This window comes from Equus caballus, chromosome 5 (assembly GCF_041296265.1).
Source record: "Equus caballus isolate H_3958 breed thoroughbred chromosome 5, TB-T2T, whole genome shotgun sequence".
NCBI lineage: Eukaryota > Metazoa > Chordata > Mammalia > Perissodactyla > Equidae > Equus > Equus caballus.
The window spans coordinates 24,286,783-24,301,958 of NC_091688.1; the positions used below are offsets into that span (position 1 = coordinate 24,286,783).

The following is a 15,176-nucleotide window of genomic DNA, read 5'->3' on the forward strand; positions in this document are numbered from 1 at the left end:
TTAGTTTTCCTGGAAAAAAGAAAACAGTCCATTTGCAAACTAAAATGCCTTTATTTCTTCAGTAAATCAAAAATGAAAAAAAAAAATACCAAAAAGCAAAAAACCTATGTCCTCTGCTGGTATGTTTTTAAAATGTTATCATTCAAATATAAGGAAATGCTTTCTTGATACACAAATACTAGGAGTCCAACACAATATAGGAGGAAAAATAATGTACAGTTGTGCTAAATCTCTTTATAATCAAAGATAAAGATGCTTAATTTAATTTAACTACAATCCTATTATAATTTTACTTTGAAGGGAAAAAACCCTTCAAGGAATGGCATTCAGTAACACCACCACATTACGGTGATATGAATAACATCTTAAACTCTAACTTCAGCACAAAACAGCATTCAAGATTATTCATTTATTTTTTAATTTTAATTTTAATTTACTTTTTGGTGAGGAAGATTGTCTCTGAGCTAACATCTGTGCTGATCTTCCTCTATTTTGTACGTGGGTCACCACCACAGCACGGCTGCTGACAAGTGGTGTAGGTCTGCACCCAGGAGCTGAATCTGGGCCACAGAAGAAGAGAGCGCCAAACTTAACCACCGGGCCGTGGGGCCGGCCCCTATTCAAGATTAATTTCAATCTTTTAGTTTTGCCTGAATAACAAAATAATAGTACCTCAACTTCCAGTTCAAAACAATAAACCTAGCCCTGTCGCCATCATTCACTTCTAGCAGGAGCTTCTTTTAAAGGCAACTATCAAGGACATGGTTAGATTGGACACACATTCCCTCACAAACCCAAGCGAGCAAAAGGCCCAACGATGCGTAAAACCGTTAGAGGCAACAGCAAGGGCTGACTGGGGAACTGCTTTCTCCTTTCTTGTTTTATAAACAAAGTGATCGTCTTTAGAGATGAAAGCTTTTGGTTGGAAACTTATCATCAGTGTACCTGGAGTAACAAGAGTAAAAGAACATTACATCAGGCTCCAGAACAAACACTGAGATTACGAAAACTGATAACACTTGTTGAAAGAAGGGGACATTAGTAAAAAACAGAAACATGAAACTTGGGAAGGCTTTAGCTTTTTCATGCCATCTGTAAGTCTTCTGCTTTGTGTAGGACTTTGGTGTAAGTATTTTAGTTGCAATTATTAGGCATACATTTAAGAGAAGTAGGCTCAATCTCCTCCTTCCCTACAGAATATTTGCAAACAGGGTAAGCATCCTAAAATGGCCACAACTGGCTTGTCGTCAGGCTCTCCGGTGTTGGACGTGGATCTTCATAAACACAATGTGATTTCCCAACTTTTTATTGTGTGGTTACAGGGGACGTGAAGATTGGTGTCAGGAGTCTAGACGTGGTGTGAAAGACGTGCCGTCCCCAAGCTCCTCCACTGTAGCTTTCACCGTGCTGGGCTCTGCATTCTCGTTTGGCCACCTTACACCAAAGGACTGAGTTTCAGAAATCAACGAGTTTAGCCTGGTTTCAGCCCCTCTGCAGACAAAAATTAAAATTGATTAGAATAAATTCGCTACTTGCTGTATTGTATATACTTATGCTTTTCTTGATGATTCAAGTGAAAACAGAAACTTTAGACATCATTTTGTTAAGAAGAGAGCACATTAAACCTTGAAAAATAAGTCAAACTAACACTGGAGCTTTACTTCAAACTCACAATATATAGTTATTAAAATTTTAATAATACTGTTAATCATCAAATTTTATCATCATATTAAACAAATGTCTTATATACACTAGCGTTATTTCAGCAACTCCATTTCCTGTGGCTTGAAAAATGGGAGAAAAACAAAGTGCAACTATGCAAATCTAAATTTTAAATGATAAGAGTTAGGTTACTCTATCTATGGAAAAAAATCCCACAAATAAGGATTTATAAAGAATGAAATGAATGGCAATGGAAATAACTGATAGTAAATTTCCTGGATTTGCAAATTTTGGATACTTATTTTGAATGTTAGAATGTTCATTAACTTGCAAGCTGAAATTATTTCAGATCAATCAAACATTTAATAATAGTTTTGCATAAATTTTGTGAGGGGTGAAACTTATTAGTGAGTTTCTAATCCCACAAAATTAAAATCCAATGCCAACTACCAGGTGAAATTTTAGAGTTATCTTTTTTTAAATTCTTTTATTTGTTTAACCATATATTGTCTATTTTTTAATTTTTATTGAGATGTATTTGACAGAAGTATCCTGGATTACACAATTGACCACACATTTTAATGAAGAACAATAGTTTATAATGGGATATAATACTTTGGACATATTAAGTGATAATTGCTATTGTCTTTTTATCCTTCCTACTCCTTTTTAGAATTTTAATTTTATTTACTCTTACTGTATTACAGGTCTTTTTTTCAGGAACCGAGAAAACATTACAGTGTGATATTTACTATACAAGCATATTTATTCTTCAGCATAGCTAACAATACCCAGTAGTATTTGTTGCCACCTTGCTGTTAACTCTGCTGCCTGGACTGCCAGACCCAACCTCAGCTGGGCAGGGGGTGAGAGGATGCTTTGCCCTGGTACGCGGTGAGCCTGGTCTTGTGCAACAGGAAAGGGGACGAGATCCTGCCCCTGCAGACTGCCCAGACTAAAGCTGGGGATGGGCAGAAGCTGAGTAAAGTTCAGAGTAAACCCTGAGCAAAGTTCAGAATGTTCACTAATCCAGTCATTAAGAAGAACATTCAAAACTTGGAAACAAAGTTAGTAAGATGACGACTGCGCGACCTTTTAATGTCACACTACAGCACTGTTTAAGAAGGCTGCCTAGCAGTCGTCTAACTCTCTAGGAACTATGACTTTGTTTGATACAGTATTTACTATGGATTAGAGCTTACACATCTACATAACCTATTACTCTATACAGCTAGAAGCTACCTTAAAGAAAATGGATGAAGTGCGATGATTTTCTTTTCCGTCCAGTAGAAAGGATAACCTTGAAGACCATCATTTTATTGCCCTATAGGACTTTAACCAGTTTTATATCTAACTTAGCAATCTTATCTCAGCATTCCTTTTTTCCACCCCACCTCACAATCACTATAAAAAAAACCCAAGTCTTTAATATTATCTTTTAAACCAGCTTTGTCATCCTGCTGGTTCCCTCATTAATGAGCTAAATAAAACTTTGGCGTATGCCCCCAATCTATTTTACAAGAATTATGTTTTTAACATTATAAGCATTTTAGAGATTTTTGCCTTCATACCACTGGCCAAAATCATGCCAAATGGCCATTCCTGGCTGCAAAGGAGGCTGGAAATCAGAAGATTGGCATTTTAGTCTTTAGACTAAGAAGGAAGGAAGGTCTTTCAAGAGAGCAAACCTATAGTAACTGTCACTAATTGAATGTGTGTGGGGCGGTAATGGTAAGGGAGTGGGGAGAGAGAAAGAAGAATCCAGAATGACCTCTAGATCATGCTTGGGTTGTAAATTTACAGAAATGAGGAAGACTGGAGGAGAGGCAGGTTTTCATTTTATCGCTACTAAGCACTGAGAGATTAAAAGCTTTATTTTTTATTTTCTGAGATGACATCCACTGCTTTATCCCTGACATTCTGTGAGATTGTTAGGTGCTGGAGATTTTAAAGGAAGACAAGTCATTTGTAATTATCCAAGTCTTTGTAATAGTTGGTCAACTGGGTAGCAAATTTCAGCCTGTCAACTATATCATGGAGTGCCCCATCCTAATGAAAAAATTTATGACAGAATGCTTGCATTAGACATTAGATTGTGGCCTCTAAGAAAATTTTTCGCCAAATGCTCCACCATGAACCTGATGTTCACAAAATGTTTCTTTTCTAGAAGTTTCTGCCTTCTTGAAGCTGTAGGGGTTCCATAGAAAAGTGTGAACAAATACAAAAAGAAATGTAGGGGAACCAGCCTCGTGGCCGAGGGGTTAAGTCTGTGAGCCCCGCTTTGGTGGCCTGGAGTTTCACTGGTTCAGATCCTGGGTGCAGACATGGCACTGCTCATCAAGCCATGCTGAGGTGGCATCCCACATAGCACAACAGAAGGATCTACAACTAGAATGTACAACTATGTTCTGGGGAGTTTTGGGGAGAAGAAGAAGAAGGAAAAAAAAGATTGGCAACAGTTGTCAGCTCAGGGCCAATCTTAAAAAAAAAAAGGAAAAGAAAAGTAGGCACAAATACAGATACGAAGTATTCAAGTTTGGACATCATGTTTAGCACATTAAAATAATTTCTGAATGTATTGTAAGCACCTGATTTGGAAGAGTAACTAGTGTATTAACTATTCCATACAAGATAGAAGACAAGAGGAAAACCAGTTTCGTCATTTTGATCATATTTACTTTGAGAATCATAGGACATTTTTTACTTTCAAGAGATTCCTTTTCTAAGGACTCAAAATCTTGTATGTTAATTATACTAAATGACTCTAATAATATTATATAAAACTATGTTACCATGTATTTTTAAAAAATAAAATTTGAGGGGCTGGCCCCGTGGCCGAGTGGTTAAGTTCGCGCGCTCCGCTGCAGGCGGCCCAGTGTTTCGTTGGTTCGAATCCTGGGCGCGGACATGGCACTGCTCATCAAACCACGGTGAGGCGGCGTCCCACATGCCACAACTAGAAGGACCCACAACGAAGAATATACAACTATGTACTGGGGGGCTTTGGGGAGAAAAAGGAAAAAAATAAAATCTTTAAAAAAAAATAAAATAAAATAAAATTTGAAAGCAGGCAACTGTGTGCTGAATGTCATCTCTCTCAGGGTACAGAGGTAAAAAGAATCCAATTGGCATTTTTTGATGTTTTGAAGTAGGTGGGTCTGTTCTACTAATCTTGATAGAGATATTTAAGAGAAGATAACATAAATCTAAATTTTAAAGTTATATGTACCTCGTATTTAACCAACAAGCAAAATTATATACACAATTTTTTCCTTAACATATTAGACACTGTAACTGTGACCTTGACAAGCCAACGAAAATGTAAACCAACTACTACAAGGACCATAAAATAAACTCTTTAAACTGAAGTACACAGCACCTTGGAAAGGTGATAGCATGTGGCCATTCCCTCCTTTTTTTCTTCTCTTTCTTTTTCTTGATGTTTCATCTTTTGTCCTAAAAACAAAACAAGACAAAAAACATGTTAATAATTGCTTCAACAAAATAGAGATACATAGACTTTCTGTATTTAAATTTATTTATTTTTCAGTAGTGATTATATTCACAGGGTTCAAAATTTAAAAGGTAAAAAGTCTCCTTTCCACTCCTGTCAACCACCTAATTTTTCCCTAAGGCAATAACAAATCTTACAAATTTCTTGGGTATCTTCACAAACATATTTGTATGCATTTACAGGCTAATAAGTACATACATTCTTCTGTCCACCACCACTATTTCCATAAATGGTAACATATTCCACACACCATTCTTTGTGTATATAACTTGAGGGCCATTCCTAATCAGTGAGCAAAGAACTCCTTAATATTTTTTATGACTGCAATGTATTTCATTGTAAAGATATTCCAGGGTTCCCAAGACCACTTTCACTTCTGACATCAACTGCAAATTTGGGGGTCCCAGGACAGATGATGTGTGACAATATGCATAGAGTATTGCTATCCAGGGAAGCTCATCCAAGCCTTGGTACCCAGAGTTTTTATTAGGGCTGTGTCACATGGGCATGACTGACTACATACATGGCTGATCTCAATCTCTAGCCCCCCTGGGGGTTCAGCTGATACTGAGTGACCCAAAACCCCCACCCTAAATCACATTGTTAGACTATCTCGTGGGGCCAGCCTCACCCTAGATAACATGATCCAAGGCCCCCAAGCAAACAAAGACGCTATCAGGTATGACATTCCAAGGGCTTTGAGATTACCTTGGGAAGTCAAGAGCAAGGGCTCTCTCTCTCTTTGGTCAAGGTTAAATTCTTTACTACACACCTATACTATAATTTATTTATCTGTTCTATTGTTGATTGATACGGGGGCTCTTTCCATTTTTGACTATTATGACCAACACTGCCATGAACATTCCTGCACAGGTATACTGGAGTAAAAGCACATGAGTTTCTCCAGAGAATATATGTAGGAGTAGGACTGCTAGGTCTTTGGGCTCATGCTACGTATGTATTTGATATAATTTATTAATTTTTATTTCATGGCTTTGGGTTTTTAAAAAACGCCTTCTCCTCCCTCTATGATTAAAATTTTAAAAATCTCCCAATGATTTCTTGCAATACTTGTATGGCTTCATTTCTTTGCACTTAAATATTTGATCCATTTGGAATCTATCCTAATATAAGATTGAAGTATGGATCCAGTTTTTTTTTTTTCCCCCAGATAGCTAGTTATATATATATAACATTGATATAGTTGTATCAATGCTATTTCTTTCTTTCTTTCTTTTTTTTTTTTGGAGGAAGATTAGCCCAGAGCTAACATCTGCTGCCAATCCTCCTCTTTTTGCTGAGGAAGACTGGCCCTGAGCTAACAACATCCGTGCCCATCTTCCTCTACTTTATATGTGGGACGCCTACCACAGTGTGGCTTGCCAAGCGGTGCCATGTCTGCACCTGGGATCCGAACCAGCAAACCCCTGGCCACTGAGGTGGAACGTGTGAACTTAACCACTGTGCCACCAGGCTGGCCCCAATGATATTTCTTAAATAAGCCAATTTTCCCTTACTGATTTGAAGTCACTCCTTTATCATAAATCAAACCCATATGCAATTTTTTCCTGTGCTATTTCACTGATCCGGCCATCTAGCCATATGCCAATATTTTTCTTCAGCATAATAGAGGTATGTAATTGACAAAATCATAAAATATTTAAAGTGTACAACATGATGATTTGATATATCCATGCCTTGTGAAAAGATTCCCAACATAGAGTTAATGAACATTTCCATCATCTCTCAGATTTACCTTTTCATTTTTTTGGTGAGAGCATTTAAGTTATACTCTCTTAGCAAACTTCAATTACAGAATACTGTATCACCAACTATAGTTACATTAGATGCTTAGACCTTATTCATATTACAACTGAAAGTTTGTATCCTTTTACCAACCTCTCCCTATTTCCCCCTCCTCCCAGTCCCTGGCAACTACTTTTCTACTTTCTGTTTCTATGAGTCTGATTTTTTTTTTTAGATTCCACATATAAATGATAGCATGCAGTCTATGTGTTTCTCTGTCTGGCTTACTTTATTTCACCTAAAGCCCTCCAGGTTCATCCATACTGTCACAAAAGGAAAGATTTCCTTCTTTTTAAAGGCTGAATAGTATTCCATTGTGTGTGTGTGTGTATATCTGTAATTTCTTGAGGAACTTCCATACTGTTTTGCATAGTGGCTGTAGTGGCTCAGTAGTCACATGATCTTCTTCCCTGTTCGTTTCTGTGTGCCCTCTCCTCTTCTTAGAACACCATAGGTCATTGGATTTAAGTATCCCCTGCCACTCCCCCCATTCCAGTATGATAGTATCTTAGCTAATTACATCCACAAAGACTCTATTTCCAAATAAGGTCACATTCTGAGATTCTGGGTTGACATGAATTTTGGGAAGGACGCTATTCAACTCACTACAGTGTGAATACATTTATAGTTGTTATATCTTCCTGATATATTGACCCTTTTATTGTAATGAAATGCCCCTCTTTGTCTCTAGCAATATTTCTCAAAATCTAATTTGTGTTTTATTAGCTTCACAAAATCAACTAAAAGGCCTACTATATCCTCTCACATTCTGAAAGAGAAAACCTTAAAGGAACTAAGTAGAAAATCGACCTAGCAATTTATCTATTTATTAAGGTATACTCTTTGGTGAGGAAGATTAGCCCTGAGCTAACATCTGTTACCAATCTTCCTCTTTTTTTTTTCTTCTCCCCAAAGCCCCAATACATAGTGGCATATCCTAGTTGCAAGTCATTCTAACTTTTCTATATTGGATGCCGTCACAGCATGGCTTCATGAGTGGTGCATAGGTCCATGCCTAGGATCCAAACCAGCGAACCCTGGCCCACCAAAGCAGAGAATGCAAACTTAACCACTTGGCCACGGGGCTGGCCCCTCTAGCAATTTATTTTTGGATAATATTTGTAACTTCTTCCACTAAGAGTAGTGTATTTAAACTTTTTATTTTTTTTTTAAGTTTTTTTGAGTCAATCTTGGCAATTTGGAGGTAATATAGTATAGTGTCGGGTTTCTCTATAGTTCTATTTACATTTTGGATGGGCCTGTTCTTTATTGTTCAAAACTATCCCTCACACTATAAGACATTTAACATTTTGGGGCCCTGTCCACTAAATGCCAGTAACTCTCCCTATTCTCGATGAAAACCAGATCCACATCCCCTGTGCAGTTCCAATGTCCTTTGTGAGGGACGTTGGAGAACCCATTACATAGTAGTTAAGAAGGTGGACAACAGAGCCAGCATTCTTGGGTTTGAATACAAGCTCTGCCACTACTGAACAAAACTTAATTAAATTACTTGACCCCTTTGTATCTCAGTTTCCTTATCTGTAAAATCAGAATAGTAATGGTACCTATTTAATTATCATTGTGATGATTAGATTAGTTGATACATGTAAAGTTCTTAGAACAATGTCTGGTACAGAATAAGTGTTTGATAAATATTAGCAAATAATATTCCACAAATTTGTCATCTCGACAAGTTTTTATGTGACAGGATAATATTTTTGAAATGCTAACTTTTTTTCTCCTATTAGTTCATCTTTTCCTTATTCCTCTTTCCATACTCCTTTTAAGCAGCTAGGCAGCTATGAGCTCATTGTTTTGGGGAAGGGATAATCCAGAGTACTAAACACAAAAAAAGAAGTCTTTCTGAACCTGATTTCTGAAAATGTAAGCCATTAGGAAATAGAGAAGGTTCCGTATAGAGAGAAAATATTTGGGAGAACTATAACTGGAAAGAACTGGGCTGAGTCTCTCCCCACAACCTCACCCCAAGCTGCAAGAAGACTAGAAAGAAGTTTCCCAAGACTATGGAAGAAGAGGATATTGTGTGGAGGTAATAAAAGTATAGACATTGATAAATCCCAAAAAGATGGGCCCTGTAACCTGATTCATAGAGCACCAGGGAAGCAGTAACAATCCATACAAATATGAGGATCCTAAAGTGGAGGAAAAGGGAGGCGGTACACTGAGCCTTGGGGAAGTAATATGGTACCAGAAAAGAAATGACTGGGAGGGCAGATTATGCTGACAAGGCTTTAAATAGCCTTGCATTTAGTACCCCAGCACTGCAGTGAGGAAGCAGAAGTAGGCCCTTGCCCCTACATATGATGTGGAATTAATAGAGAGAGAACCACCATACTGAAAGGACTAGGCAGGAGTGAAGACATCTCAGTGGCAAATGGTGTGGATTGATGACTGAGGACCAGGCAGAATGATGTACGTCATGAACAGATAATGTTGAGGACTAGGTGAATATCTCCCCCCACACCCACTCATGCCTTAGAAACACAAAGATCGCCCTCACCTCTTCACCTCCCCACCCACACCCCCCTCCCTGAAATGAGACTCAAAAAGGAAACTCCAGACTGGCTGAGATCAGGTTTCCATCTCTCTCCAATGAGGATGGACTTAAAAAAAAAAAACGAGATGAATTACAGAAAAATAAAATTGGATTTCTTGTATAACTGTGTTGTGGCCAGATTCATACTCACACATTAGCAGAGAGTTGTTCATATTACTCTCTTTGAATTTTTAGAGATATGTATCTGTTGATATATCCTTTTTACTTTTTTTTGTATTTTCTTTTTTTAGTAGGCTTGTCAAAGTTTTGACCAATTTGGGGAGATTTTTTCAAAAATTCAACTCTTGGATTAATCTACAGTCTATTTTTCCTGTCTCTTAAAAGTTTTTATCTTTATATTTCCTTCCTCCTACATTCTTTTAGTCGTATTTTAGTTGTTCTTTTTCTGATTTCTTGATTTGAAAGTTCATTTCATTTCTTTCGTAATATTTCCTCTGTCTCCTCATTTTGTTTGACTTTCTGAGTTTGTGTCTATGAATTAGGCAAAACAGTTACCTCTCCAAGTCTTGAAGGAGTGGCCTTGTGTAGGAGCATCCCTTGTGTAGACTGCACGGACCAGGCAGCTTTGGCAGGCCAGATGGACCTGTAGCAGGTGCCGGTTAGGGGTGAGGAGGTCCCACAGTGCCATGCCAGGGCCATCCGATGGAACAGTCGGAACTGGACTAGGTGCAGGCCAGAGGGTCCTGGGCACTCAGTGCTGCACCTTCCACCCCCAAGCAAGACCCCTGGAGCTAGAGTGGGTATGGGCCAGGTGATTCCTGTGGTGAAACGTGCCAGGGCCACCTTGGGGTCATGGCTGCATCGGGGGCAAGTGGAAGTCTTGGGAGCATCAAGCTGGGGCTGTCTTGGCAGGACGGCTGGAGCTGGGGTGTGCACAGGTGGGAGGGCTGTGTTGCACCATACTGGGGCCGCCTTGGGGGGAAGGCTGGAGCTGGCATGGGCCAGGGGCCTAAGGCACACTGGGTTGGCCTTCACAGGCCAGCTAGAGCACCTGGACCATACTCCTGCCTGCACTGTTAAGGTGGAGGGAGAATGCAAAAAATGGTGCTTGCAGGTGCCTCCAACCCCAGAGAGAATCCCAGCAGTTCCCCGATCCTTTGGCAAATGCCCTAGGTTTAGTAAATGGATTTCCTTCACACATAGTGTAGTTGTCTTTTAAACTGCTGTTTTTCCCCTGTGCCCCAGGGCAAGCGAGTCTGCACACAGCCCCTCAGTGACACTCTGCCCTACTGCAGGCTGCCTTGTAGAGGGTGGGGTTCCATGGATACAGCGTCTCCCTCTCTCCTACTGGTCTCTGTGTGGTCCCTCTATCATTTGTTGTGCAGAAGCTATTCATTCAGCCCTCAGTTCTTCAGGAGAAATTGCTCTATATGTAGGTATAGATTCAGTGTGTCCATGGGAGGAGGTGAGTTCAGTGTCTTGCTTTGCTGCTATCTTGCCCCGCTCCTTATCAGTATAACTTTTGTATATATTAAAAATATTCTTTTGTATGCATAAACTATTATATTAACTAAATTTAGAGAGGCATGTTGGTGATCTATTTTTATAACATAAAACTATATACATTTATACATACATATCAATTTCATTTATTTCCTCGTGCATAAATAAAGAATCTAAGGATACTTTCCAAATATTTGGGAAGGATAATCCCAGGAAATTGGGATAAAGAGAAAGAGTGTGGCCATTCACCTTTTATTTAATTTATGTACTATTTGCATTTTTTCAAAGTACATATGCTATTTTTTTATATACATATGCATAGGTATATGGACCCTAGTGGTCCATCCTTGAAAAAATGCTGGTCCAAAGATCTATGTCTCAATTGTAATCAACTGGAAAAGAGATTGTCCTTAAAAGCTCTAGGCAAATTCCTCACCATCACCTTAAATGCGCCATATGGGCCCCTCCCAGAGCTGATGAAACTCTGAGGGATTTTTCGTAAACTGCTACGTTATTTCCTTAAACAGCCATGGGGAAATTAAAAACAAAACTAATGAGGTTATTTCATCTGTAAGAAATGTTTACTGTTTGTCCTGGCTGAAACCTGACAAGCTATTTGAAAGGATTTCATAATTTTGTGAACAGAAATTTGGCCAGATTGGAAGGTGATATTCAGACCCTGACAGGAAATTTTTTAGGCTTCCTCCCCTAAGTTAAAATGAAACTAGGCACACAGAAAGAAAGAAACATTCCAAGAATAAGTGGGTGGATATGTCAATTTGCCAATCCCCAAAACTCCCCTGTTATATTGTAAAAGATGAGAACACTAGATATAGAATTGTCCTGTACTAAGAAAAAAAGAGGGAAAGTTTATGAGATCTCTGCATCTGCCTATATGTTGTGTGTGTGTCTACATATTATGTTATAAATTTGTGATGTTTTGCTACTTCCAGACGGTATTGACAAAATTAATTTGTAAAAGAGCTCTATTTAGTTGTTTTGAAGGTTAAGCACTTGTAAGGATGGGCATTCTAAAGTCCTTCGAAACTATAACAGAAATTAACCCAAATGCTTTTCCAGTTCATGTGATCTGGAATAATCTTTGGTAAATAGAAGCTAGTTTAAGTTTATTGGTTTAATTAAAACAGACATGTCTTTAGTGTTATCAGCATTAAATATAATATTTTTATTCTATGTAGGCTTACAAATTTTTCAGCAAGAAAAATAACTTGGTATGATCAAATTTTCCTAAGTAATCTAAACATAATTGTTAAGAACAAGTAAATTAAATAAATGTAAGTAGAATAAAAGGGGCTTTTTTAAGGTGAAACTTTCAAATTAGTTTCCCAAATCTTTCCAGAAATCTGAAACTTTACAGGTTTGCTAAGTTAAGTTAAATGATAAAAGCTTATTGAATATCTAGATTATTTACTAGTAAGATAAAATATCAAATATTAATTACTAATCTGGGTTTATCTACTTTTGGCTTCCTATTGCAGAGAAACTAAAGATAAAATTAGGTCTATTAGTAAAGATGTCTTGTGTCACACTGAGAAGTTTTCTATGAAAAAGCACATTTCTAGAAATTATAAAAAAGTATTTATAAGTCTGCCAATCCATAGAATGCTAATGTAAAAGACAGTTTATAATTGCTTACTTCTTGGTTTCCACTGGAAATTAAAGGTTTTTAAAGACTAAAAATTCTAACATATGTTATTAAAGCTACTGGAAATAAAAAGGGAAAGGAATTTTATATGTGGTCAGGACTGGCTAAGATTGGAATAAATTTAAGTAAATGAATTTTAATACCAAAAGTAAGCTGGTGCATAATTAGAATTTGTTTTTCTCTCTGTTAAAAGAACACAAAGTTTTCCTGGACTGTTGGTCTGCTCCTGATAAGAGATTATGCGATGCTTTATTGAGTCTTTGATTTCTTAAGTAAATCTGCTAAAAGAGCTAAGTTCTGCTCATGATTTGTATTTGCTTTTGAAATCTTTTATTGTCACTTTGGTTAAACAGATAATTAAGTATTGTTCCATATTGATTTGTGATCCTATTTAGTCAAGTGTCCAAATTTTTTGATATCTTTGACAAATTTCCCAAAATCAAATTCTCTTGACCACAAAATAACTGAGATTTTCCAGAGGGCCCCTGAAGCATTTCAAAGAATCTGTTTTCTCTCCTTATAAAATGGAAATATTGAAATTAATTAGGCTTACCTGGTATGTTAAATTACTTGGAAAGCATTGTCAAATAAAAGTAATATTAAGCCTTCTTTATGCTGTGTCTGCACAGGCATATAAGTGTTCTAGAAATTGTGTGAAATTCCTAAAATTCTACTAAGTCTTGCTATAATGTTATCAGTCATAATTCTAGTTATTATCTTAAAATGTTATATGTCACAGAAATAACCAAATTTCTGTGTCAATTGCATTATAATGAACCATTTTTAAAGTGTTTTATCATTTATAGTTACTCTGATGTTTTGGCAAAAAGGCCTCATCTTCAAGAAGATTCATAGAAAGGAAAGTCATAAAACTGAACTGGGTCTCTGTCATCAAAACTGAGGCTCACATTAAAAACACTGAATCTGAATGTCATAGAAATGCCCTAGCTGACTTTCTGGCAAAGGCATCAGCAACAGAATCTATAAGGATTGTGGCACATGTGGATGGAGTCTATTCTGCTCCTGAAAAAAAAAATTGAAAATGATCCCTTTTTGCCAGACTTTTGCCATCTTGATGGCAACAGTCTGCTCCTGAGTCAGAGAACAAAATGGCTGTATATTAAATGAACAGTTCAGGCTATGGGTAACCCAAGACACCTGCTTGGTTCTTCCTGGTTCCCCAGCAAACCTCATTTTTTGTTTTTTGCATTCCTTCAACCACTATAGTGCATTTAAGATGACTCGATTATGAATCAACATTGGTGGAGAGACTTCTACAAAATTTCAAAAACAGTCCACCAGCAATATGTGACCTTCCAGGTCCATAATCCTGGAAAAACTATTTTTGTCCCCAGAGGCCTCAGACCTCCTCTCTCTCTGGACCCTTTGGACACCTGCAGCTGGACTTCATTCAACTGCCATTTAGCATGGGTTATCAATATGTTCTTGTTATTGTATGTATGTTCCCCAGATGGGTTAAAGCCTTCCCCTGTTGTAAGGCTGATGTCCTCACTGTGGCAAAGGAAGTGTTAGAGAATATATCTCCCACTTGGCTTATACCTTCTGAAGTCTTCAGTGATTGAGGCACCTGTTTCACTGGGAAAATTATATGAGCCTTAACAAAAGCCTTGCAAACTTCTTAAAATTATCACTGCCCCTATCAGGTACTGTTGACTAACCCTCTTTTGCTGCCAGACTCTAGGGAGTGGACTTTTGGATTCATGTGTCACACCTAAAGAAAGCACCAAATCCCAACTGGACCTGCACCCCATCTGGTGACCTGAAATTAAAGATTTACAGGAACTGAAGCAGATGGCATCTGAAGGAGACAGCTTTCTCAAGATGACTGGACCATGCTTGTACACCCTTTTCTCACTGTTGCTTCTTCATTTTCTCCCTCTCTTTTTTGGAAGTACAATGCCCTTGTCTGCATTTCCCAATCTATTGCAAAAGGGAGAAACCTCTCTGATTTTTGGATTTGTCACCAGAAACCTCAATCTGTCCAAGACAACAATGACCCCTTAGTTCACCCTGTAAGTATAAGAAACACCTGAGAGTTCTCCATACTACCTTTCCTTGTTATTCAAATGTGGCCTCAAGCAATTTCTGGTCCATGCAATTTCCCTCCAATTTGGGACATGACACCCAGTAAAGGTCCTTCCTGCACCAAGGGACGAAGGCTACTGAATTTGGAAAACCTGATTCTTGATCAGCAATGCTTGCAGAGAAAGATTCTGATCAAAAGGGAAGAACTGTGAAAATTAATAAAGGAAACCTTATGTAAAATTGGAGTTAGGAGGACCTGTAAAAGGAGTTCTCATGCCCTATCACTTGTCATCAAATACCCCAAACAGGAAGACATTAATTACAGACCCCCAACAGTAAGAGATGTACCTTGTATTCCCAAACAGGAAGTGCAACTACTTTACTAATCCAGAAGGAGGAAAGAAGATTTTCTTCTTGCCCAGCAACAAGCCCAGTCAATGGAAATGCCACAGCTCAGC

At 37.9% G+C, this 15,176-nt stretch overlaps 1 protein-coding gene across 3 annotated transcripts in view; it reads right to left on the reverse strand.

Annotated features, from left to right (window-relative positions):
- Positions 1–420: 420 nt before the first annotated feature.
- The window catches only part of LOC102147484 (uncharacterized), a 38,744-nt gene continuing 23,988 nt past the window's right edge, over positions 421–15,176 (reverse strand). For all 3 annotated transcript variants that reach the window (XR_011438521.1, XR_011438520.1, XM_014739685.3), the window contains 2 exons: positions 5,042–5,118; positions 421–1,491 (listed from right to left, as the gene is read on the reverse strand). Coding sequence is in view for 1 of the 3 variants with exons in the window: in XM_014739685.3 (XP_014595171.2) it covers positions 1,483–1,491; positions 5,042–5,118 (86 nt within the window). In the remaining 2 variants the exon portion in view is untranslated. The remainder of the gene's footprint in view (positions 1,492–5,041; positions 5,119–15,176) is intronic.